Source organism: Pleurodeles waltl, chromosome 4_2 (assembly GCF_031143425.1).
Source record: "Pleurodeles waltl isolate 20211129_DDA chromosome 4_2, aPleWal1.hap1.20221129, whole genome shotgun sequence".
NCBI classification, from domain to species: Eukaryota; Metazoa; Chordata; class Amphibia; order Caudata; family Salamandridae; genus Pleurodeles; species Pleurodeles waltl.
Window position 1 is genome coordinate 618,867,012 of NC_090443.1, and position 24,154 is coordinate 618,891,165.

The 24,154-nt window shown below is 39.6% G+C and overlaps 1 protein-coding gene across 5 annotated transcripts in view; it reads right to left on the minus strand.

Moving 5' to 3' along the window:
- Positions 1-24,154, minus strand: part of COL11A1 (collagen type XI alpha 1 chain) — a 360,373-nt gene that overhangs the window by 65,859 nt on the left and 270,360 nt on the right. For all 5 annotated transcript variants that reach the window (XM_069232190.1, XM_069232193.1, XM_069232189.1 and 2 more), the window contains 8 exons: positions 20,656-20,709; positions 18,195-18,248; positions 15,293-15,400; positions 7,308-7,361; positions 6,402-6,455; positions 6,252-6,305; positions 888-941; positions 547-654 (listed from right to left, as the gene is read on the minus strand). In XM_069232190.1, coding sequence (XP_069088291.1) covers positions 547-654; positions 888-941; positions 6,252-6,305; positions 6,402-6,455; positions 7,308-7,361; positions 15,293-15,400; positions 18,195-18,248; positions 20,656-20,709 — 540 coding nt within the window. The remainder of the gene's footprint in view (positions 1-546; positions 655-887; positions 942-6,251; positions 6,306-6,401; positions 6,456-7,307; positions 7,362-15,292; positions 15,401-18,194; positions 18,249-20,655; positions 20,710-24,154) is intronic.

Here is a 24,154-nt window from a genome sequence, read left to right on the forward strand (position 1 = left end):
GAACTGTTGAAAATTGCACTGTGTAGTTTTAAAATAGCTATATGTGATTTATGTGAAAACTGTATATGCTATTTTGCTAATTCAAAGTTCCTAAAGTACCTACCTGCAATACCTTTCATTTGAAGTATTACATGTAAATCTTGAACCTGTGGTTCTTAAAATAAACTAAGAGAATTTATTTTTCTATACAAAAACCTATTGGCCTGGAATTGTCTCTGAGTGTGTGTTCCTCATTTATTGCTTGTGTATGTACAACAAATGATTAACACTACTCCTTTGATAAGCCTACTGCTCGACCACACTACCACAAAATAGAGCATTAGTATTATCTCTTTTTGCCACTATCTTACCTCTAAGGGGAACCCTTGGACTCTGTGCATACTATTCCTTACTTTGAAATAGTGCATACAGAGCCAACTTCCTACAAAATGTACAATATATATTTGGTTCAGCATCTTATTATCTTATTAATGTGAGAGCTTTTGTGTGTATATATATGTGTATGACTTTGACTGTCTTTAGATATGTGTGATCTTGTTAACTTACAGGATTTCCTTTAGGACCATCTTCACCAGGGGGTCCCTTGGGACCAGCAGGTCCAGCAGCTCCAGGTGGACCAGCCTCGCCTTTCTCTCCTCTTTCACCTTTAGGGCCCTGCAAATGTATATGATATATAATGTGTCAATGTCTGTGAAAAACAAAATGTGGAATATTTATCATGATGGATTCTTACCAGTAAAATTTTGAATAATCCATATTGGTACTTATACCCTCATACAACATTTTCTAATTACAAAGAAGCACTGGAAATGCATGTATTATTGTACTTCCATTTCTATTATCTTACATTTTAGCATACATTTCAATTGCAATTGCTGCATACTTACCCCAATGCCCGTTTCTCCAGGAGGCCCTGGATTACCAGCTTCACCTGCCTCACCCTGGTAGGAAAACATTAGATTTAATTAGTATCTAAACAGTAAATGTGTTTTGTTTCCTTTCATTTGTGCTATTCATTTAAACCTGCTTCCAGACTGTAGATTTTAATGTAATAGATGATGTATTGTGCAGCAGCTATATGGGATATTTCAACAGCATAGAAGAAAAGAGAAACAAGAATGTGATTAAAGAACTCTAGATTTTAACAACTTCACAAATGTATCCATTAAGAAACACTTGTCTTGATAGGTTCCTCTACAGGATTTAACACTTAAAAGCACAATTTTATGTGAAGATCTTTTAAATGCATTGAATTGTGTGATGGCAGGGAGAGCTGTGAGCTATGTGAGGAAGTTGTCTTCACACTTCAGTACATTTCAGTTTGCAATGTGATCCTGTTACAAACCCTTAAAGGACAACTTCTACATTATCACCCAAGGGATTGCACATTCAAATTGCAGGCCAAACAAAAATACAGATTTGTTGAACCTTTTCAAATCTGAGCCCAAGGGAATCCTTTTGTGATCTACCTGTGTCTGACAGGTGAAGGATTGGATTGCACTATATTCACATTTTCCAAGTCCTTCTGAACAGGCTCTCTTGTCTGTGGATGGTGTTCACCTACAACAGCACAATCTGGCTAGTCACGTAAAACAATTACTGTGATAGCCAATTGGATATTTAAATTATGTAAAGGAATATATATCGTCCTTCAGAATATAAAATGTGCAGTTACACATTTTTGAAGTATGAAACCCCTTTTCCTTGTACCATTTGTCATCCTATGCATAGTTATATTTAGATGTAATGTTATTGGCTTTTCAAGACTCTTCTGTTATATCATCATACTTCATTCCTTTGCTACTTACTGAGTGTAAATAAATGAAAAAGTCAGACTTAATATTTTTTTGAAAAATAGACAGCATTATTAATTTCCACTTCTACTGCTACTTTCATTCATTCCAAGAGACTGTGCTGGAAACAATACGTTGGTCATTAATATGCACCTTGGGCCATAATTTCTCAGAAGCCATCACTTTGCTCATTAAAGAACTTCAATGGAAAATGTGAGGTTGTGTGTGGTTACCACTTTTATCTTTTACAATGTAATACAATGAGACACAGCTGAACATCCCTACACAATTACATAGTATTATTCAGGTTTTAATAGGAACATCTTTCATTGTTTTCATACTTTCATTTAGGGCTCTCACAAAGAGGTATTTTTCACTATATTCACAAGGGTTTCAGAAGACAACACTAAATGAGATATGGGTTTCATTCTGCTCACAATGGCCTAGCAGGAAGTGAAGGCATATTTGAGAAATGCTTCCTAGCTTGAGAAATTCCAGGGAGAGCTGTGTTTTCTCATTTGTAAATGACATGCCAGGCTCTTAATCACACTTTTCCTATGGGCTTGACTTGGAAATTGATGATCACTAACATTTATGCAACAGATTGTACTGGACTGGGCTTGGAAGATTGTTTCCAAATATTTGTTTCAGAGTTTCTGATTGACGTAAAAGAAACATTGAAGAGTGGGTTGGTGAATGCCTTGATAAAACATTTTCCAGGTCTTTGGAATTTTCTAATGAACCCACCCCACTGTAATTCAGAAATAAGGAAGCTTTGAGACTGTTATTGACCCCCAGTTCGATGTCCTAGGGAGTGTAAAGCAATATCCCAATCTGTTTTTCGTTGCAGCTATTACTAACAATTTTCATGGTCTTCTTAAATGAAGCATCAAATGAAGTTACATCAATCTACTACTTTCACCGTGCTAATCAGGAGCTAAAAATTATGTGAATTTGCATGTTATTGGTTGATAAGCTATATGTCTATTATAAGCCATTTTCACTTTATAGAAAAGAGAAATGATAAGGCCTTACAAGGAGATGTACAAGTATGAGTAAGAATTATGAAACAAAGATAGAGGGTGGCCTTTGAGGTGACCGCCATGAAAATGTCTTAAGTCTACTCAGTGATGCAATGGCCAAAAGGCATACCGAAAAACATACCATACCAACATGGTAGATTCAGTGTAATCAAGAAAATATAAGAAACATGGACTCCAAGAATAGATACATTGCCAATATAAACCATTTGTGGTCCAAGGGTAGAGATGAAACCAATAAATTAACAGTTTACAGACCCTACCCCACTATGAATGATAGGTGGTGAAGGTGCCTGGTGAGTATATGCTATTAGGACTCATGGCGTGGTGTCTCATAGGAGGCAATGGGATGGTAAAGCAGGGGTCAAGTGATATTGGAGAGAGCCAGTTAAAAGTATTATGCAATTTTACTCCTATATGTGGGATTTCATGTGTCATTTACAATGCTGTACTTCATAGCACTAGTGATGCAGCTCACCAGTATCTTGTAAAAAAGAAAAAAAATGATTGCTTGTGATTATACTCAAAATGGTATATTTATGTGCATATTTACTAGTCATAAGAGTTACCACTATGTATTCCTGTATTGCATAATTTGCTGATTTGCAGTTTTATTATCTTATGGACAATGTCACAACAGAAAATGATTGAGTGAAAAGCTTAGTCTTCTTGCTGAAGTTTCAGCTATGCCTCTCCTGTTTTTGTCTTGCTTGCCTCACCTGTTTTGTCTAGTCAATTGACACAGGATCCATTGCGTAAAATATAACCCAGCATTACAAAAAAAGTGTTTATAGACAGAGCTCAACATTTAATTCTACAAGCACTTTTCATTTAGTACCTACTACTTTCAGGTCTCTGTGACTGCGTCAAATGTTACCTGATTGTAACCTCAATTTGACTTCTTGATTTGTTTGGCAATTTGCATCTGAATGTGAAATTTAGTTACAATATCAAAAGCCATTTAAATGTGAGAAAACTAAAATAGTTTTGTTATGCTCATCATACTTTATTATGTGATTGCTTGTAACTCCACAAGTGTAGAATCAATCAACATCATATTTTAATTGGATGAAGTCACTAGCAAGTAATGCACCATCTCCTATATTGTGGTAAAAATAGCTTTTGTAATTTTGGGTCATTTTCTTAGTAAACACATTTATGGTTAAAAAGTTAATCTCAGCCTATCAACCCCCGGTCAAGAAGATGCTAGCTATCAACACCAAATTTGGAAATATGACCACTCACCATGATCCTTTTGCTGATGTTACATGTCAGTCTTCCTTACCTCAACTTGCACACAATGTATTCAAAGTTTTGTAATGTATTCATTTCGTAAAATTTAAATAGCTTCTTCTGAATTGTTGCTGACTATTTTCCTACTTCAATATTAAAAGAGTGTGAGTTCCAACCTGTAATCTACGCTTCCCCCAGTTTTTGTTGGGACCTCCGTGTTTTTACATCTCAGCTGTGAGTGAACCCCCTTGAATGGAGTGTCACTCACTACATGCTTCTGTTAAAATAGTTGTGATCAGTGACACATCTTTTGACATAAGGTCTGCCGCTGCCCAACTTGGGTAAGGGGCTTTGTGCTGGGCCATTGGCGTGACATTTCCTATTTTTCCCTGGGTTCCAAGCACACACGCAATAACAATATGGACCAATATCCATTCCTTTATCTATTTTGACTTTTGCAATATTTCCCTGCACTGTCCTACATTGGATGAGGGTTTTTAACTATCCTATTATGACATTTTAATCACTTTATTTGCCAGCTGGCAAATCACATTTTTTCCCTGAACTATGGGCTCATTTGAAAGATGTATCCCTCTCCTAAGAAAAGTAGGGGGCAGGGGAGAATCTGCTTAAGGTGATTAGCTATTTCCCTTTCGCAGTTACTGGCACATTATTCTCACAGAGAAAAAGGGAGAGCAGGCAGAACTCTGGCAGTAGTCCTAGCAGGGGCTCCCTTTGAAATCGTGAAAGCAAGAAACCAGACAAAGGATAGGTCTTCCAGACCCTTGGTTGAAGCTGCATTTTGAAGATCACAATGCTGTGTAGGATGGTGGTTCCCGGGTAGTATCCGTTTTTTTTATAGAGGGCTGATGTGACTTCCCTGGACTGGATGGGAACACTGAAGAGCATGAATGTCAGTTGTGGATAGTTCAGAACAAATGAAACAAGAATTAAATTGTGCTTTATGTTTTTCTGTTTTTCATTTTCTCAATACACTTCCTCTGACACCTGAGCAAGTAAAAAATGGTTGAGATGCTAAAGGCGGAACTGCAGGCCAAACAAGTGATGTCATTTAGGTCATCAGAAAGTGGATGGAACTTCTTTTGATGCCCTTGTCATTCAGAAGTTATCTTATCCATGGGCAATGATAAATATGCAATCAGTAATGGCATTCACAACAGTAAGCTTTACAAGTAGATTGGATGTTTTGTTATGACAGAAAAATATGAGTGAAAGTGTTTTGTTCACCGCTTGTTTATCTAATGTCTGTATTTGTCCTGATCTGTAGCTGGCAATGATTAGGAAAACCATGATTTGTTTAAAAGAGCAAAAGCTTTTTTCTTGAAAGGTGTCCTTTAGTGAACATTATTGAACATTAGATAAATATGCTGGTTTACTAGATGGATGAAAAAGAAAATACTATCTTATAATAATTACAGTGATATATCTTGTCATTCCAAAAATGCTACATTCTCTACAAGAATCAAACCTACCATCCTGAGCACAAAGTTTGGTCTCAGCAATCATAAAAGATTTCGATGTTTCAGAGGACAATTAAAAGTAAATTGCACTTTACAGTTATAGGTGTCCTTGATCTGACCTTGTTTGAGTGTAACTTGTCTGAGATCTATGAATACGCCTCCAGATAACACCAAGAATCAGATCATGTAGGATTTTCATGTGCATATGACTTTGGAATGATCTAAATAGCTTAATGCTATTGTGCTAAAAGTATACACACTAACACTAATGAGAAATAGAAGGACAATTTTTGGTCTAAAGGTGCTTTGATGATACAGTCCATCTCTTAAGCATTATGCTCCACATTATCAGTGATGTTGAAAAACCAAATCAAGTAATTCCGCACTCACAATTACGAATATTGCAGGTTCCCTTACTTTTTGCTTGTTGAATTATCCCATTATTATTATCCTTGAGGCAATTGGAATTCACTGAGCAAATAAGAGTTCCCATGTCAATTTCTACATTGTTCCCATAGTCCAATAAGATTCCTATAGACATATTCTGACAGAATTTTCTGGGTGAAATGTGCCTGTGGAAATATCTGAGGGGGGCAGACATACCACATTGTCAAAGTGATATGAGCAAAAATCTTGTGAATCGTTATTTTAAGCAAAATTAACAAAGTCATAACTAGATTATTAGTTTGTGTAATTCAACGTACCTTCTCCCCAACACCTCCTTGTGAGCCAATTGAACCTGGGGGTCCTTGAGGTCCCTGAAAAAATATAACATTAGACATGGGAAGTTCTCATGTACAATCTAAACATGTTAAATGGTATTCATTTTCAAAGTAGACAAAGGTGTGTCTTACATCAGCTCCATTTGGACCCTGGGGGCCTCTGGGGCCAGGAGGACCAGGAGGACCCTGTCAATAAGAATGAAAAATGGCAATTTGTATTAGATGTGTAGAATCAAACACAACAATATAATGAGCATACAAGCACACAGTACCCAAATTGTAAATTATCACCAGTCACAAAAATATGGTCCTCATTTTGACTTCGGCTGTCTTTCTGAAAGACCGCCTAAGCTGCTGCAGCAGCAGACCGCCAGTGCTGGCCGTCCATTTATGGGTGGAAGCCCGACTCCGAAGAAGTGGTTGCATCGCCAGCACCGCCAAAGCAGCAAGACTCTGCTTACTGTATTACGAGCCGTTATACAGCTTGGCGGAGTCTTGCTGGCGTCTTGGTTCTGGCTATGCAAGACCGCCACAACCCATCACCTTCCGGACAAACTCCTCAACAGAGAAGGGGGGGTGGGGTGAGGGGTAGGGAGTGTTAGGTGCATGTGTGTGGTGTGTGTGTCTATGTGTGCAAATGGGGTGTACGAGTGCATTTATGTATGCAAATGGGGGGGTGTGAGTGTGTGTCTTTGAGCAAGTGAATGGGAGTGTGTGTCTGCATGTATGCGAGTGGGTGGGGGTGTCTAAATGATTATGTGCGAGTGAATGAGGGTGTGTGTCTGCATGTTTGCTAGTGAGTGGAGGTGTCTGTGTGAATGTATGTGTACGCAGAGGAGTGTGTATGTGAATGCATGCATGTGTGGCGGGGTGGGGGTTGTTTGTATGTGTGTGGATGGGAGGTGGGGTGTGCATGCGTGTGGGGGTGCGTGTGCTGGTACATTCCCAAATTAAATAAAATTAATATTTTAGACTGATACTTATATAATTATTCGCCACAAATATAAAAAAATATATATTCTATAGCAATGTCCTTACCATAGGTCCAACATCACCATTTTCACCCTTTTCACCAGGTGGGCCAGGCAAACCCTGAAAAACCACACAAAAATTAGTACATTTTTCTTTCATTCACACAACATGATTACTACCAAGAGGTATGGTCCATTTCAATGTAAAGGTAATAATAAGCAAACATGTTTTGGGAATGCGATTTAATGATGAAGGACATTTGATAAATGAACCAACTTCTAAAGGATAACTAGAACTAGTGCTTAAATATATCAACTACAGACAAGGTCTCAGTTTAAGAGACATTTTCTGTAGAAATCATACTGGTGATCATATGTAGTCATTCCATAACATATAGAGTGTTTTGTATTCGATACTGCAATCTACTGCCCTTCACTCTAAGGCGGTCATTCCTACCCTGGCGGTCCGAGACCGCCAGGGTAGGGTACCGCGGATGCACCGCCAACAGGCTGGCGGTGCATCCAGGGCAATTCTGACCGCGGCGGTACAGCCGCGGTCAGAAACGGAAAACTGGCGGGATTCCGACCCCCATACCGCCATCCTGTTCCTGGCGGTTTTGGCCGCCAGGAACAGGATGGCGGTATGGGGTGTCGTGGGGCCCCTGGGGGCCCCTGCAGTGCCCATGCCAATGGCATGGGCACTGCAGGGGCCCCCGTAAGAGGGCCCCACCATGATTTTCAGTGTCTGCTATGCAGACACTGAAAATCATGACGGGTGCTACTGCACCCGTCGCACGCCTTCAACTCCGCCGGCTCCAGTCGGAGCCGGCTTCCTCGTTGAAGGCGCTTTCCCGCTGGGCTGGCGGGTGGCCTTCTGGCGGTCACCCGCCAGCCCAGCAGGAAAGCCAGAATCACCGTGGCGGTCTTCTGACCGCGCAGCGGTGTTCTTGCGGGGGTACTTTGGCGGGCGCCAAAGTAGGAATGACCCTCTAAATCTTTTATCTTAAGGAATAGTTTTTTTAAACATTTGAATATCTTATGTTCTCTCTTTGTCTCCACTAATGTTTTTGCTGTAAGGACCATTTTCATTGGCTCCATATGGTGTATTTTCCGCCAGAACTAGTGAATAACAACCAAGATATTTCAGAAAATGGTTCACAACATTACAAGAATTTTGAAGGCTCTCTTATAGTTAAGCCAATTTTACTAATGGTTTGCTACGACTTAAGTCTGAAAAGAGAAATGATCGACATGATTTAGCAAGAGGGTCAACCTGGCTCACAACAGTCTTCAGGCTGTTTTTGTGGCTGAAGACAGCTTTAAGATGACCCACAAAACATGCACAAAGGCCCATGTTTCCAATCTTAAGGGTGGAGGAAAAATCTTTGCAAACCAGCCCCTGGGTGTTGGTTTCAGTGATTCACATTTTACAACAAAGGAACCGGTCTAAACCTGATGAATGCATATTGGGCCAGATGTATAAATCTTTTTTTCATGCACAAACGGCCCGGACCTTTGCAATGCCCAATGGGTCACAAAGTGAGAATATATTAATGAGGTAGGCCTATATGCGACCCACTGGGAATCATAGAAAGTGTAAAGCACACTTTCATACATAGGTGTTTGTGATTATCTAATAGTGAATCGCAAAAATTCACTATTTGGTAATCGGAAACCTGAACATACGTACCTCTGACCCATTGTTTCTTTTGGAGGCTGACATGGGTTTTCTAATACTGGTTTGTGGATTTTTAATTAAATTGATTAATAATGGGGTTGGCAGAACACACTTTGCCTTTAGTTCTTTATTTTTCAGATGACCATTGATAAAATGTGCACTATTTGGGTATATATGTGTGTAATCATATATGTGCTGCACCCACTGTCCTCACAAATAGGGTAAGCCAGTTGTCTCTTGGGCCTTCTGCTGTCCACATCACACAGACAAGGGAGAGTAATGCTAAGGTACAAAAGGAAATTAATGGCTTGTGTTGTAGATTAAGTTAATTACAAATACATCCAAAAATACGGAAGTTAATTTGGAGATTTCTTTGTCATTCTTAGTGTTCTTACTTTAGACTAGTGAACTTTATGCACAACATATTCTCTGGTATTTGACACACAATAAGTGTTATAGATGCAAAAACACTTGAGAGATTGTGTTGCACCATTTATAACTATGAAAAATTTGTTACATAGAAAATTGACATATCCATACACATATGTAGGTGTTAAAAGAATGGATATGTAAGAAATAGGTGAGATGTTTCTCAGAACAAGGGGGATATTGGAGCAAGGCAATGCTGGATAGATAGGAAGGGTACAAATAATGTTTTAATTTGCAGTAAGAGACAGAATGTAAGAAACACCACTTACATCAGAAATGAGTGTCAATGCTTATGTGGAACATGTAGATAGATGTACGTGAATGAAAAGTAAGAAAGGACCGGTGTAACCTTGGAGCCAGCAGAATCTTCCAACAAATGTCACTGTCACTAGAAGGCTCATTTTACACACAAGGCAAATGAGTTAGAGGATGACAAGGATATGTGTGAAGAGGATTAATAAGCAGATTTGGTCCAGAAGCTTCAACATACAAGAGTAAGGTTTGGAAGTAGAAGCTACAGCACAGGACAGAGGGTGAACAAGCATAGATATGTGGAGATGGGAATAAACATGTTTGGGCAGACAGAGGTGGGGTGTAGAAGTTTGGACACAAACAAAGTGGGTAAGCTGTAAACGGTCACATGCAAGAAAAGGAAAGAGAGGGGCACATTTAGATGTGGAAGAGTATATATGTAAGGGGATTTACACAATGTAGAAAAGGGTTATGAAATGAAAGCATAGGTATATGACAATATGTGATAGGGATGTGTTGTTTCAACTTGCAGGAATCTTTGCCCTTTCTGCAGAAGTGAAACAGTGAAAAAGGATTTTAATAGTATTGCAGGCAAACAATGGTATATTGGATGCTAAGTTAAAAAATACGGTGTAGCCATTGAATAGCATCTGTTCTGTTTGACACCTAATTTGACTGCCATGAATTTCATAGATCTGACCAATTCACCTGTATTTAATGTTGCCTTTAAGAACATTGATGTGGATATCAAACATTAAAAGCACTCATTAGCAAAATATGAAATGCCTTTGAAAGCCCCTGTTTAAATATTATTATATATTACAAGACCATCAATAACCTGGAAGTGATCATCAGTGGTGACAGCTGACTACTAGAAGGAGGTGTTATGCAATGGGGTAACAATGTGCCATCAGTGATCTTTAAAACACCTTAGGTAAGCAATGTAAATTAAACATCTTCATGTGATTCAAAACTGTCACACACCTATACTACCTAGACCATGAGTTGTGGCTACATGAGAAAGACTGTTCATACCAGAAAAAATACTGTATTTTTAATGTGTATGGTACTCTTGAAATTCTCACTATCTGTCCCTTGAAATGCTACTTGAATGGAACAAGGAGGTAGGGGATGTAGAAATACTGCAAGGCGATATGTGACCAGATATTTCCTATCCTGACTACTGGAGTTGTATTCACATTAACCTGGATACTAACATATAAACAACAAAAATACTTTCACTCACTGGAGAAGTTGGGCAGTAGTGCCAGATTTACTCTGTGTAGTGTGGTGAAGTTGATTTGGGCACAGACTATGTTAGAGGACATCAATTACATTTGACCTTAAAGTCCATCATTAACAGTTATTGCTCAATTTTACACTGAATTTACAGCCCATCAGCTGATAGCAGGCATCATTATTTCATGTGATGTTACATTATGCTATGTTATTTTATGATGCTGCTCAACTGTGAATATTTAACCTGTTATCCTATAAATACTTACTGCAAATATTTTTGGGAACTTAAAAGATTTATTTTAGACATGCTAAGCAAGGTTAAGTTGGAATAAATAAACACTTTGAAAAAGATTTACATATTTCAATCACATCTACAGCATACAATATATACATTATATTCTATATATTTTAAATAAAACAAATCAAAAGACATGTTTGGCACACAGTATTTTTGGAACTTGTCTGTCTTAGCTATCATTTGTAACCTATAAAAATTCAAAAAGAAAGTTGCATGATTTGATTTTGGGGTTCACCATCATCAGAATATTTATGGAATCATTCCAACAACGTATCAACATACTTATTCTGCTTACATAAAAAGTTTGCATAATCGTAAAAAATGCGGCCTTAAATATTTATGGCAGAAAATATAATTGATCATACTTTATTGGTAAAGATTGCAGTGAACTGGCATTTCCTTTACTTAGTAGCTTTGTGATGATTCTCACATTGAATGACTTTGTGAAAACAGAGAAATGTTATCTGAAGTCATGTTAAGTTAAGGAAACTCATAGCTGTACTTGCGTCCATATTGTTTGATGTGAAGAGTGCTAAATAAATAATTACTAGGTTTGGCCCTGATCGCACTATTAAAGTGGCAACTATTTATTCTGTCTGCCATTGTATCAGATTGAGACACATCCAACAGTCTGAGCATGAGGAATTTTCCTGCACATTATTCATCAAACTATTTTCAAATTATTAATTAAAAGGAGGGAACCGTTTGCATTGTGTTCTAATGCACATCTATATTTAAGAATGAGTAAGGTTGACCAGGAATAGAATTTTTAAACAAAGATAAATTCAGGGATTACCTATTAAAAAGTTGATGCTGACCAATACTACTTATATAAAAAAAAGTACATCCTCATACAGTGTCTCGATTGTAGGAAAGTCCCAAACTGTGAACTAAGAAATACATTTCTTTTCTTTTAGGACCAGAAGTAAGAGGCTTTTTTGCATTCGTGAATTATGTGATTCGCAAAATCACAGTGTGTCGCCGCAAAATGGCTTTATGGTATATTTGACCCACATTTTGTGAGCTGGAAAAACATTCTCAACTCACAAAATAGGTTTATCAACAGATACAAAATTGTAATAAAGAAAATGTGTATAAGGGGCATTCCTTACTAATTGTGACTCAGCATTATGTGTATCAATGGTTTCTGACTGCAGCTGTGGTTGCAAACCATTGACCAGTGACTGACACCTCAATGGAGGGGATAACTGATTCATAAAGGGGATGGGATCCTGTGGCTGCCTTCTACTTTGTGAATGATATTCTTAGCCTTGAGGTGGTATGTAGTGATCCACGGAAATCTGCTACGCCCCTTGGCCCCCTGAAGCTTTCCTAAATGTGAAGTTTCTTTTTAAACAGCTGCACAGGTACCTTTAAAAAATGAAGGCTATTGTACAAAAAGCTTCCCATTTGGAATAAACACACATGGGGAGTGGTCTGGTGTTTCTTGAAGCTATTATCCCTGTGCTTGCAGCCAATGAACATGGACATTCATTAGGCAAGTAATTCTCAGACTCCATATGACAGGAGATTTTAAGGTGGACCTAATAATACATAGGTTGCAGTGCAAAATTAAAGACCAGTAACAGTAACCAGTCATATTTATTGTAGGAATCAAAACAGATGACTCCATGTGAATGGGACCTGCAACGTATTACATGTCCTAGCCAAAAATCAAGAATTTCCAGACAGGTATCAGGTAATATAGTAAATATTCAACCAATGATGAACTGTTTAGACCAACTGCAACATTTTATTTTACATGTAAATACTCCTAAATAAGGATGGCATTGAAACAAATCCAAAGTATCCATAAGGGGTAAGGTTATACAGCAGCTTGAAGTACTTTTCACGTCGTTGTAAAGGTGTGCGCCCTGTCCATACACATTTCTACATGCCCTGTCTGTATTTTTCCCAATGAGCTTGACAATCATGGCAGCTTAATGGAGATTCTGTGCTTTGTGAACATCAGTGATAGGATCTGATTTCAAATATCATCCAAAGTGAACCCCTTTTGTTATAGTGGTGACTGCTCTACCTAACAAGGTTCTGTGGTGGAGCATGGTATCTAGTGCGGGCCCAGGACATTACACCTGTAGCACAAGGTGGGGATTGCTTACTGACTCTTCTGTAAAGTGCATGTTCAGTCTCCTATAAGGGGGTCCTTGGCATTCACCATGACTGGGACATGTAGTAAGAGTGCCTGTACTGGCTGTAAAGTATGGGAACACATGGGTAGGGGAGGACAGGTGAATATTGAAGTGTATTTGTGTGTGCTGCACAAGATTGTGTTTTTTAAGTGTAGGGCTGATGTTGTTTTTTTGGGCATGTGACCCAAATGTAGATATGCCCTGCCCCCAGAAACAAGATTTGCCTGGGTGGTAGAAGATAGCCATTATTTTCAAATGGGCCTCAAAGCAGGGGGTGGCATTGTATAGATCAGGGGGATGCTGAAGTTGATTATCTAAGGTGGTAGGTACTTTGAAGTTCCTTGCCTGGGTATGCTAAATCACTATCCATCCTGCAGGAGGTGTAAATACCTTCCTCCGGAGTAGGCATTGTTTCTGGCCTTTGAGAGCATGGGCTTTCACCAACAAGGGGTCAGAAACCTGTCTGTGGTGGCAGGCTGGACTGTATCAGTCGGCCAGCACACTAGAGGACTAATAAGGTTCAGGGGGTACCTCTAAGGTACCCTCTGCGTGCATGTATTAATAAATTTATCACTGGAATCAGTGTGGGTTTATTCATGCGAGGGATATGATACCAAACACCATAGGTTTCAGTGAAGTTATTAATTAGCTGGGAAACCTGTGTTGACCAGTGCCCAGTACATGCCTTAGGATGGCTTCACTGTTCACTTGCAATATCCAAGAATTGACTTATCGATTGCAGGGGAATATCTGCTCGTGCAGATATGCCCACACATGTAGTGTAATGCACCCTGCCTTAGGGCTGAAAGGCCTGCAGTAGGGTTGATGTACGTACTTTGCATGCAGGGTCTGCAGGCATGGCACACATGATGTGTGCCAAGTTGTGTTTTCACTTTTGTCTGCACCATGAAATGGCAGCCTGAATGAGTGTGGTGAGGGGCACTTTAGGGCACACAATACATACTGCAGCCCTTACAGACCCTCCTAAATATCCATGCCCTTGGTACCATGCGTACCATTCACTAGGGACTCACAGGGGTCCTGAAGGTATTGCCAATTGAGGAATAACTGAATAGTTTAGGGAAAGAAATCTGGCACTGGGGACCTGGTTAGCAAGAATCCAGTGTATTTCTATCAAAACTGCAACAAATACCAGGCAATAAATGGGGGTGACCATGTCAAAAAGGGGCACTTTTCTACAGGCGATCAGTGGCAAAAATGGAGGATGATACAGAGACTACCACAGGGAGCCTCTTAATTTTGCCTCAATCAGTTTAAAATATATGTGTAGTCATTTTTTACAACTAGAAATCAAATAAGATAGTGTGAGTTGTTTCAAACAATACAATGTCTTAAGGGATATACCTATAATTCCTCATTCTGAGAGTTATCCATACCTGTAGTACTGGTAACTGCTGGGGTGACGACCATGTGGTACGCTATGAAATGACCCTAATTGCCCATTAAGAAATGTGGAATTACTGGAGGTATTTGTAATTGTCAATATGATTCCTTTATCACTTCCCCATTTTGTCCCAGACTTTTATCAGGAGACTTTGACTTTTCAGGTGGATATAAATAATATGCCACGGTCTTGTAGATACCATACTTCTAACATGACCAGTAACTGCTTCTAGAAGCTCCCTTGTGATTAAGTGGCCATAATATCAAAAGCTGTAGTATTTATCATACTTTCATACCAACTTGTTACTGTCAAGAGATGGTTTTACTGCAGGTGTCTGGCAAGGCAAGGTAACAAAACATTTGGCAAGTGTATTTGATAGTTGTGTAGATTGTTTCTACCACAGGAAACCCATATGAATTAGTGCATATCCGAAATTACAATATTAAAAACATTTACTTATGATGCTGAATCAACCTGATACTTATAGGAGATAAATATTTTTATTGAACAGCCGATTATCACAAAGTATACATTGCAGTGAAGAGAAGAAATGTAATATTGCAAGAAATGTGAACATTTAATAAATTGTGTAAAAGCTTACTTGAAGTCCAATGGGGCCAGGAGGACCTGGGAATCCACGTGCACCCTCGTCACCTTTCTGTCCAAACATTCCTTGCTGGCCTCTTGGACCAGGTTCTCCATCTGATCCCTAAAAACCATATCCCAATAAATGATGGTATACCAAAACAAATTTCATTACAAGAGAACATGCTTCATTGACATGAAGAAAACAAAAGACCAGCGCAATATGAATTTCTTAAAAACGGATACCAAATAAACCTTCATCATTAATTGGTCCAATAATTAGGATGATGTTTAAAAATGGGACAACCTGTACCACATAATTCTTTCACCAGTGCTATTAAGCTGCCAGGTATATTACACTTTTACTGCTATCCATTTAACATACAAAGGTGGTCATTCTGACCCTGGCGGTCTTTGACCGCCAGGGCGGAGGACCGCGGGAGCACCGCCGACAGGCCGGCGGTGCTCCAATGGGGATTCCGACCGCGGCGGTAAAGCCGCGGTCGGACCGGCACCACTGGCGGGGTCCCGCCAGTGTACCGCCGCCCCATTGAATCCTCCGCGGCGGCGCAGCTTGCTGCACCGCCGCGGGGATTCCGACCCCCCCTACCGCCATCCAGATCCCGGCGGTCGGACCGCCGAGATCCGGATGGCGGTAGGGGGGGGTCGCGGGGCCCCTACATGTATTTCACTGTCTGCTGCGCAGACAGTGAAATACGCGACGGGTGCAACTGCACCCGTCGCACAGCTTCCACTCCGCCGGCTCGATTCCGAGCCGGCTTCATCGTGGAAGCCTCTTTCCCGCTGGGCTGGCTGGCAGTCTGAAGGCGGCCTCCGCCGCCCGCCAAGGTCAGAATGAGGGCCATAGTGATTTTTATAAGAATTGGGGAGACACAAAATTTAGGCTAATTAGGCAACAGAAAGAGAAAATATTCATTCATTCATTCTGTTTTCTACCACTAGTGATATTCAATATGACTTTGAAAGTGTTCAATCTGATAACAAATGAGTCTACTCTGACAATTGCTCCTGCTGGTGTAACTTTGTTGCATTTCCATCGCAAGAATATTTTTCAGCAAATAACCGCCACAAAAACATGCCTCAATATTTCATGGCATATGTTGTTGTTTTTCTTAACCAATAAAGATTTTCATGTTGGCATCAAAATGTAAAAGTGTAATTTAGGAACAAATGTACACTTTCCTTAAAAATCTTCTTTAAGTGAAATTCTCCCAAATCCATGTAGTTTGTAAGCATTTGCTTTTGCAATGTGTATGCTGTAACAAAAATCAAGCAGGAAACATGTTTGTCTTTCTTCTGTTGGGAAATAGATTTCAAAGTCTAGAACTCTGTTTATGAGGATAGGTTGAGGGTTCAACAACAACCTTTCTCATGTTACATATTGTGTAGTTTTGCCAACAAGTCAGAAATGTAAATGGACTTCTCAGCACTGTAATCCAATTTTGGCTCAACCTTCACATCCACATTTAAAAATGAATAGTGCTACCAGTTGACTACACAATTGCGATATCCTTAATTTTGCCACAACAATCAATCTCTTAGACTTCAACGTATCCCAGTCAGTGTTACTAATGATTGCTGAGACATCAGAGATTCTTTGACAGTCTCAGACGATATCTCTTCAGTATGTTCTTGATCATGAGGAACCATTTCTTCCATAAACTGCTCGATAATCAGTTTCCACGCTCCATACACATGTCATACAAGGTTCCACAGTGGGCAAAGATCCATAATATGCTGTTTGGTGAGTTACAGTTAATGGAACCTCCTACTCCTGAATATTAAAACCTGTTGGATATGTATTTGTTCTTAAAAGAGTTTTGAAATGCCCCTAACATTTATAATGTTTCTCTTAAACATATCAGAGGCAAACCCACTATGATCTTTTACTCTCTTTTTGATGTATGTATTGTACAGTTCTCAAGTCAGTAAAATTAATTCAGCAGCTTCTGCTGCTGTACACATACTTTAATTTTTACACCACCTATGTTGAACATTAGCCTCAAATGACATTTTAAGTACCAGACCTTAAATGGGTTATCAATTGATAACAGTTTCATGATTCTCTGCATTTCTCCATAAGTGAATGAAGGCAGAGGGTGCAGATTTATTTTTCAAAGCACCTGTGTGCATTATGGACACATCACAACAGTGGGCACTACATCTGAAATTCACTCACAACAGTATTCAACCAAAAGTGCACATTTTGTCATGAACATTTGCACAGGGACACTTGCACATGCACAAAGAGGCATTTGAATAAAAATATGTGTGAAGGTCACAATTGTGTGTAGACAGGCCATGCTCATACATGTGCGATTATCCATAAAAATGTTTAAAGAAGAGCATGAAAATGTCTTTCTTTAAAATTGTTGATTGTCCAGAATAAACAATTAGATCTTTCACACAGCTAACACTATGCATCCGAAAATGTACATATGTACCATCTAGTGGCAGAGATTTCAGAATATGAGGGGCTAATAAATGGAATGCTCCATCATTAACACTAATACATATGTCAAGCAAAGTAAGTTCAGAGACCTGTCAGTTTTTATATGTGGATCAGAAGGCAATATTGGTTTTCACAGCTGTTTCTTTTTCTTTTCTGTTGTCATCAGTAAACTCTGGTTATATGTCCAAAATGAGTAATTGACACAAAATTGCATCATGCTGCTATTTTTAATATTAGTTCTTCAGTCAGTCTTTCTCTCCGCTGAAATTTTTGTTTGTCCTTCTCTCATGTACACCATCACTGGATTCTGGATATACTTATTACATGCATGTATTTTATTAGTAACATGGTTAATAATACACTGGCACTCTTGATCATAAATAAAGCAACTGTGCCATTCCTTACGTAAAAAATAAAGAAATCAATAAAAGTAAAGATTACTTACAGCTGGACCAGGGGCACCAACTGGACCTTGCAGACCTGGTGGACCAGGGGGGCCCTTAAAGAGAGAAACAAATTACTGCATAAAACATTTTAAAAAGTCAGCATTTCAGGACATCATATGGTTTATTTTCTAGATGTTTTGTGCATTACAACATGGTCCTTCTGAGGGCACTGTAGTCAAAAGCCTTTTACCTTTCGCCAGTCAACCTTACAGTTTGTTTAATGCTTCAAGATGGACTTCACTCAAGTACTGATTCAATTTATGACATGTTGTCATATCATCCCTCTTTCATAATACCACAGGATATATATAGATGCAGGCTACCCAGAACTAAATTCATAAAATTACGCAAGATTTTCTGAATCTAAATCAATTTTTTATGAATGAATATTATTTTTTGGGCCATATTATGGAGTTTCCACAAATGAAACTTCATAATCATTGCTCAATAATACCACTAGTGGAAAAGTACTCTTATCCCTTTTTCCCAAAAACGTTTTCCTAGAGATACTTATTTACCACCTAGTTCAGTTTGTATTATTTTGCTGTATGCCTACTGAACACCCTTCTATTAGTAAACATGCAAAAAAGGCACCCAGTCCGATTTCTACTAATTAAATGTACATATTACTTGAATGTTTCCTATGGAATCTCTATCTTATATGTAGTGGTGCCACTTCACAAAGCATGTAAGAGTGTGTAAAATAGTCCTAGAAGAGCACTACTGTTTATGAGTTTGGCGGACAGGAAGGTCTGTGCCCCCAAACTCCCGACAGGGAGGCCACCGCCATAGTGGTGACCTCACAGCCTGAGTTATTCAGAGTTTCCTGCAAAGGTCGGCAGGCGGAAACTTGAGTTTCCACCTGCTGGCCTAGTGGGAAACAGGATACAGCATTGCGTCTGGCTCGTAATTGAGCTGGTGGTAATGATGTCACCAGCAGGGTGCCCCAGCACCCTCACAATGTTCACTGTCTGCAAAGCAGGCCATATTAAAAAAGTAAATGTGGAGGAAAACCTGTGTAAATGAGGCACCGGAGGCATGTTAATGAATATAGATCTATTTATTTGATCATTTGCAGCAACCAACACCCAAGAAGGATGACAATATTAAAAGGCAGTGGTACGTTTAATATGACTGGCAAATCACTGACTATTAAGGTTAGTCAAGAACTAGCAGATGCAATCTATTTTGGATCATCCCAGAATGGAGTGGTTGTAATTTCCCTATAATAATTACGTTAAGAGAGTTACTGCAACCAATATCAATGATGTGATGAATAGAGATACTGCCAACTTCATTTATTGTATATTAAAGCAGATAATAAAGTTTCACAGAGGTTATCTAACTTTCTTCTGCAACCAGGAACACATTGTTTTCCTCTCACAAATCCAGAGTGTGTTTTCCAATTTTGCCATTCAATGGGCAGGTTTTGTTATTGAGTCTAATCAAAATCACTTAATGATGTCCTAGTCAAGAGATTTAGGGGCATATTTACAAGAATGCGGCACATCGGTCCAGATGTGCCACTTTTCTTGTGTCACCCCTACCCCACCTAATGATACCATGTTGGTGCCGTATTTACAAAATGGCGCACCATGGTGACATTGGGACAATAGCATCAACATTTGTGTTGCTACTGTGGCACTTTGCTGCACTAGCGTCAAAACGTTTGACACAAGTGAAGCAATGCACAGGGAGGCCCATTGATTAAAATGGGTGCATCTTTTTAACACTTGCTTGGAGTAGGCACTAAAAATAATGGAAAAAAATGTCACAGTGAAATGTTGCAATTTTCACTCTGCCATTTTATCGGGCCTCCCTGCGTTGAAATGCCCCCTTTGCATACATTACACCTGGCATAGGCATAATGTGGTGCAAGGGTTTACAAAGAGGCACAATGCAAGCACTGTACTACTTTGTAAATACGGCATGGGAGAAAGCCCCCCTTAACGCCGCCTTAGCGTAAAATAAAATGATGCCAGGGCGGCGCAAGGTGGGGCAGGGCGGCGCAAGGTGGGGCTAGAGGCTTGTAAATATGCCCCTAAATATCTACTGTCACATCCTCTATGCCAGACTTGCGATTCTGCTGCCTTCCATTTTCCCAGTGGGCTCTAGGCTAGGGAACCCATTTAGAACGAGGTGGGCTGCCATTACCCATCAATGAACTCACATGTTGCCTATGAATTTTTTCCAGAGGTCACTTTGTTTCCCATTCTAGCCTTGCACCAACCACCAATCTCACAGCAGTTCATAAACATTAAATCTCACACCCAATATAAAATTAATCTGAAGGTGGTGTGGTATAAAATTACTTTGAAAAGGCTTTCTTGCTGTTTACACAAATTATGTAGATTTACAACGTTATAGTGCATGTTATGAGAATCACCCCATTACAATTCTGCAAATATAAGTAGAGATCTAAACCAAAGAAACAACAGAATTAATTAATTTTACACTTACTTGTTCTCCTTTGTCTGCTTTACTGCCTTTTTGACCAGGCTCACCAATTTCTCCCTGCAATTGAAAGACAGAGGTTAAAACCTATTTTAGAACATCCTACGTTCCATTTAATTGCAGTCAATATCCAAGTATCTTCAAATGTCACCTTTCACATGATTAGCCTGTTCTCTTTAATAGTGTTGCTTCTAGTGTAAAGGCCTTAGGGGGTGTTTCTGCATCGATCAATCAGTTTGAGTTGACAGATTAATCCCGGTATTGACTCTTTCACTGGGGAGTGACATGACCTGGCTTTGAAGTAAACTACTGCTGAGTTTTAAATAAAGATAATAGGCTAGTGGCATGTCATCTGCAGCGTGCATTACTAATAACAGTACCGTGACTATTTCAAAGAACGGAACTAGGATGGTGTTTCTCCTTCCTGATTGCTGTCAGATATAACTCAGCATGCATTATTGAATGTAAAGGTGAGAATTCTTAGCCTTTGCTAGTATAAAAAAGCACATTTATTTTTATTTTGGTTGAATATTTGGTGTTTGCTGGAGATGAAAACGTGCTACTATTAGGAATTTAGTACCTGGTTTAGAATGTGAGGGACAAGGTAATCCAGCTCCATTTGACCAATGTCCTGTATACCTTATGACAAGTGCAGACTAGTCAATGGAACATGTAATAAGGTGTGCGGTATAGTTGTAGGTAGGAGTAGAGTAACTCGCCTGCAACACGTTAATCAGGCCCATTTATTTTATGTTATTATCTTTGAGAAAATTTAATTTATATGTGACTTCGTCAGTTTTTTCATGACTCTTTTCTAAGCAGTAGATCGTGGTTTGACTCCATCTATTCTTGGGTCTGATCTATGAAGCAAATGTTTCCTGCAGCTCGCAACAAAAAACAGGGTAGTTTCAGGTATGAGTATTTCTCTAGATCCCTTCCTCTTTCGTGACCCAGGCCATCAGATAGCGATGTGCACACTTTATGTAATTTGCTTTCACATCATTTTGTGCAATTTCAAGAACATAACACAATATTACACGAAATTATGTGAAATCCATCATTTAGCTCTATTTTTTTGTGTGCAATGTGTGCGTCATTTTTGGACACGAGGACGAGGTTCATCCTAGAACAACAGCACAAAAACCACAATTGCCGTGAACAACAGCTGCCCACATTCTGGATGTTCACATTGTTTTCACGCTTTTACATTATGAATTCGCCAAAGCTGCACATTTACATAATCAATGTAATAACATAATTTTGGGAATTTCCCATTACAAGTGTAACATGAAATTCCCAAAATTATGCCAGAATAATTTACATTACATATGTACCTGTTAAAAAGCTTCCCATGTGGTGTCTTGAGTAGAATGGTCATTCTCTCATTGATGAAGAAGAATTTGGGCGCAACATACATACATTCAGAATAATCAATGATAAGTGAATTAAACTGCACTCAAAGCCTTGGGACTTGGGTCACCAAAAGGCAATCTGCGTGAAATATATTTTTGTCTAGTAAGAGAGACACTAAGATGTTGTAAGGAGACTCTTGGATGAGAGTTATAAAATCTCTGTCAAGAAAACGGAAACCATGGTCTACAGAAACTAGCAACTGATTATAACTCCATTGAAGTCATCTGTAAGCAGTCGAGATTCTCTAAACTTATCAATTTTCCTTGTTATAATTTTGAAGACAAAATGCAGTACTACTTTTTCTGCTGGTGTGCAGCTCTTCAAGATATCAAACTTTCAACGCTTCGATAAAGAAGAAATTGTGTGGGATGTTCATTCAGCAAACTTCCAAGAATGTTAACCGCAACTAAAAAACGTAAGGCGCAAAAAAGATAATTACAGCCTCAGCAGTAATTCAGGAATTCCTTTGTGCAGCAAGGGGCAGTGGTGGGAATAGCTGACGGATATAACCTAGCGAAACAAGCTGCACAGTAATTGCTGGTTGTGCCCTTATTCGTTACTTGTGCAACGTGTTTTTCTTGATAGGTGTTGAAGTTAGTGGAAGTGCTCAAAGTTAAATCCCACAGGAGCTACCCTTACCATGTTATACTAACTTCCCTTTCAATGTTAGCTCAGTGCTCTCTTGAGAATTGCTTCTTTGCGAGACATCTTCGAAGGTCTTTGGTGAAAACCTGTTTGACCTTTGACCCAGTCCACAAATCTAGCAATCACAAGTGTTTACCTACAACGTAGCCCTACCAATGCCATTAAACATGTCTGAACATTTTTTCAGTGTAACATACTGGAAATCATTGGCCTGGTTGGCAACAAAGGCGCTGTATGTTCTAAATAGGTTTCCTTTTTTGAAGTACACTAGTGAACGAATAAATAAATCCCTGCTGTCTCCAATAAAATTTAAACAATAGACTTTCTAAACCATCCAGGGAAAAGATGATCTCTACAGATTTCTTCAGGCAAGGTTCTCTCCGCTCTTGACTGCCAGAAAGGAATTTCCTTTTTGCTTGAGCCGAGTATAGCAGCAGTACCAATTAAAGTGATAATGTAGGATCGTAGATGATAGGCTGGAAATGATCTGGAAGATTCGAGGCACATACCAGGGGATAGACAGACATACTTCATGGTGAGAGGTGTGGGTTATGCTACAATGATATTTGCAAAGATATTTGCAGCTATTAAAATCGCTGGGAGAATCCTCTGGGCAAGCAATTTGAGGAATGTAACTGAATAACTGACAGCCATAAAGAGGGCATAGAAAAATCCTGGCTAATTTTACCTCACTTGGAATTACTGCATGAACTAAACTGGTCATCCCAGGAAATCTTTTAAACAGAATTTTATTTTATGCAAAATGTTGTAGGCCACAGGATGAAACATATAGGGCCTCATTACGAGTCTGGCGGTCACTAGGTGGTCCAACTGCCACATTAAAACCCTGGCGGTCAGGCCACTATGGAACCGCCAGCTCCGCCAGATCAGAGATCCCAGTGGTTTGGAGGTTAGTGGCAGTCCTAATCCACCAAGGCAGCACCTCAAGCAGCACTGCCCTGGAGATTATGACCTTGTTCTCCACCAGCCTTTCATGGTGGTAGCACCTCCATGAAAAGGCTGGTTGAGAACAGGAGCAGGGGCCCCCAGGGGGACCCCTGCACTGCCCATGCACTTGACAGTGAACAGGAGCAGGGCCCTCCCCTTGGCCAGCTTCCTTGGAATGTTCACTGTCTGTTTTACAGACAGTGAGCATTGTGAGGATGCTGGTGCACCTTGCAGGCTACAGCATTGCAGCCGGCTCGATTATGAGCTGGAGACAATACTGTAGCCTGTTTCCCACTAGGTTGGCAGGCAGAAAATGAAGTTTCCATCCGCCAACCTAGTGGGAAACGATTAATGGGGCCAGCGGGGAGGTAGCCTCTGTGGCAGCAACCTCCCCGTCGGAAGTTCGGCGGACGGTAAAAACCATCTGCCGAACTTGTAATGACCCCTATATTGTTGAAAAGTTCACCTCCTTGAATCATATTCAACATTAGCACTGGAA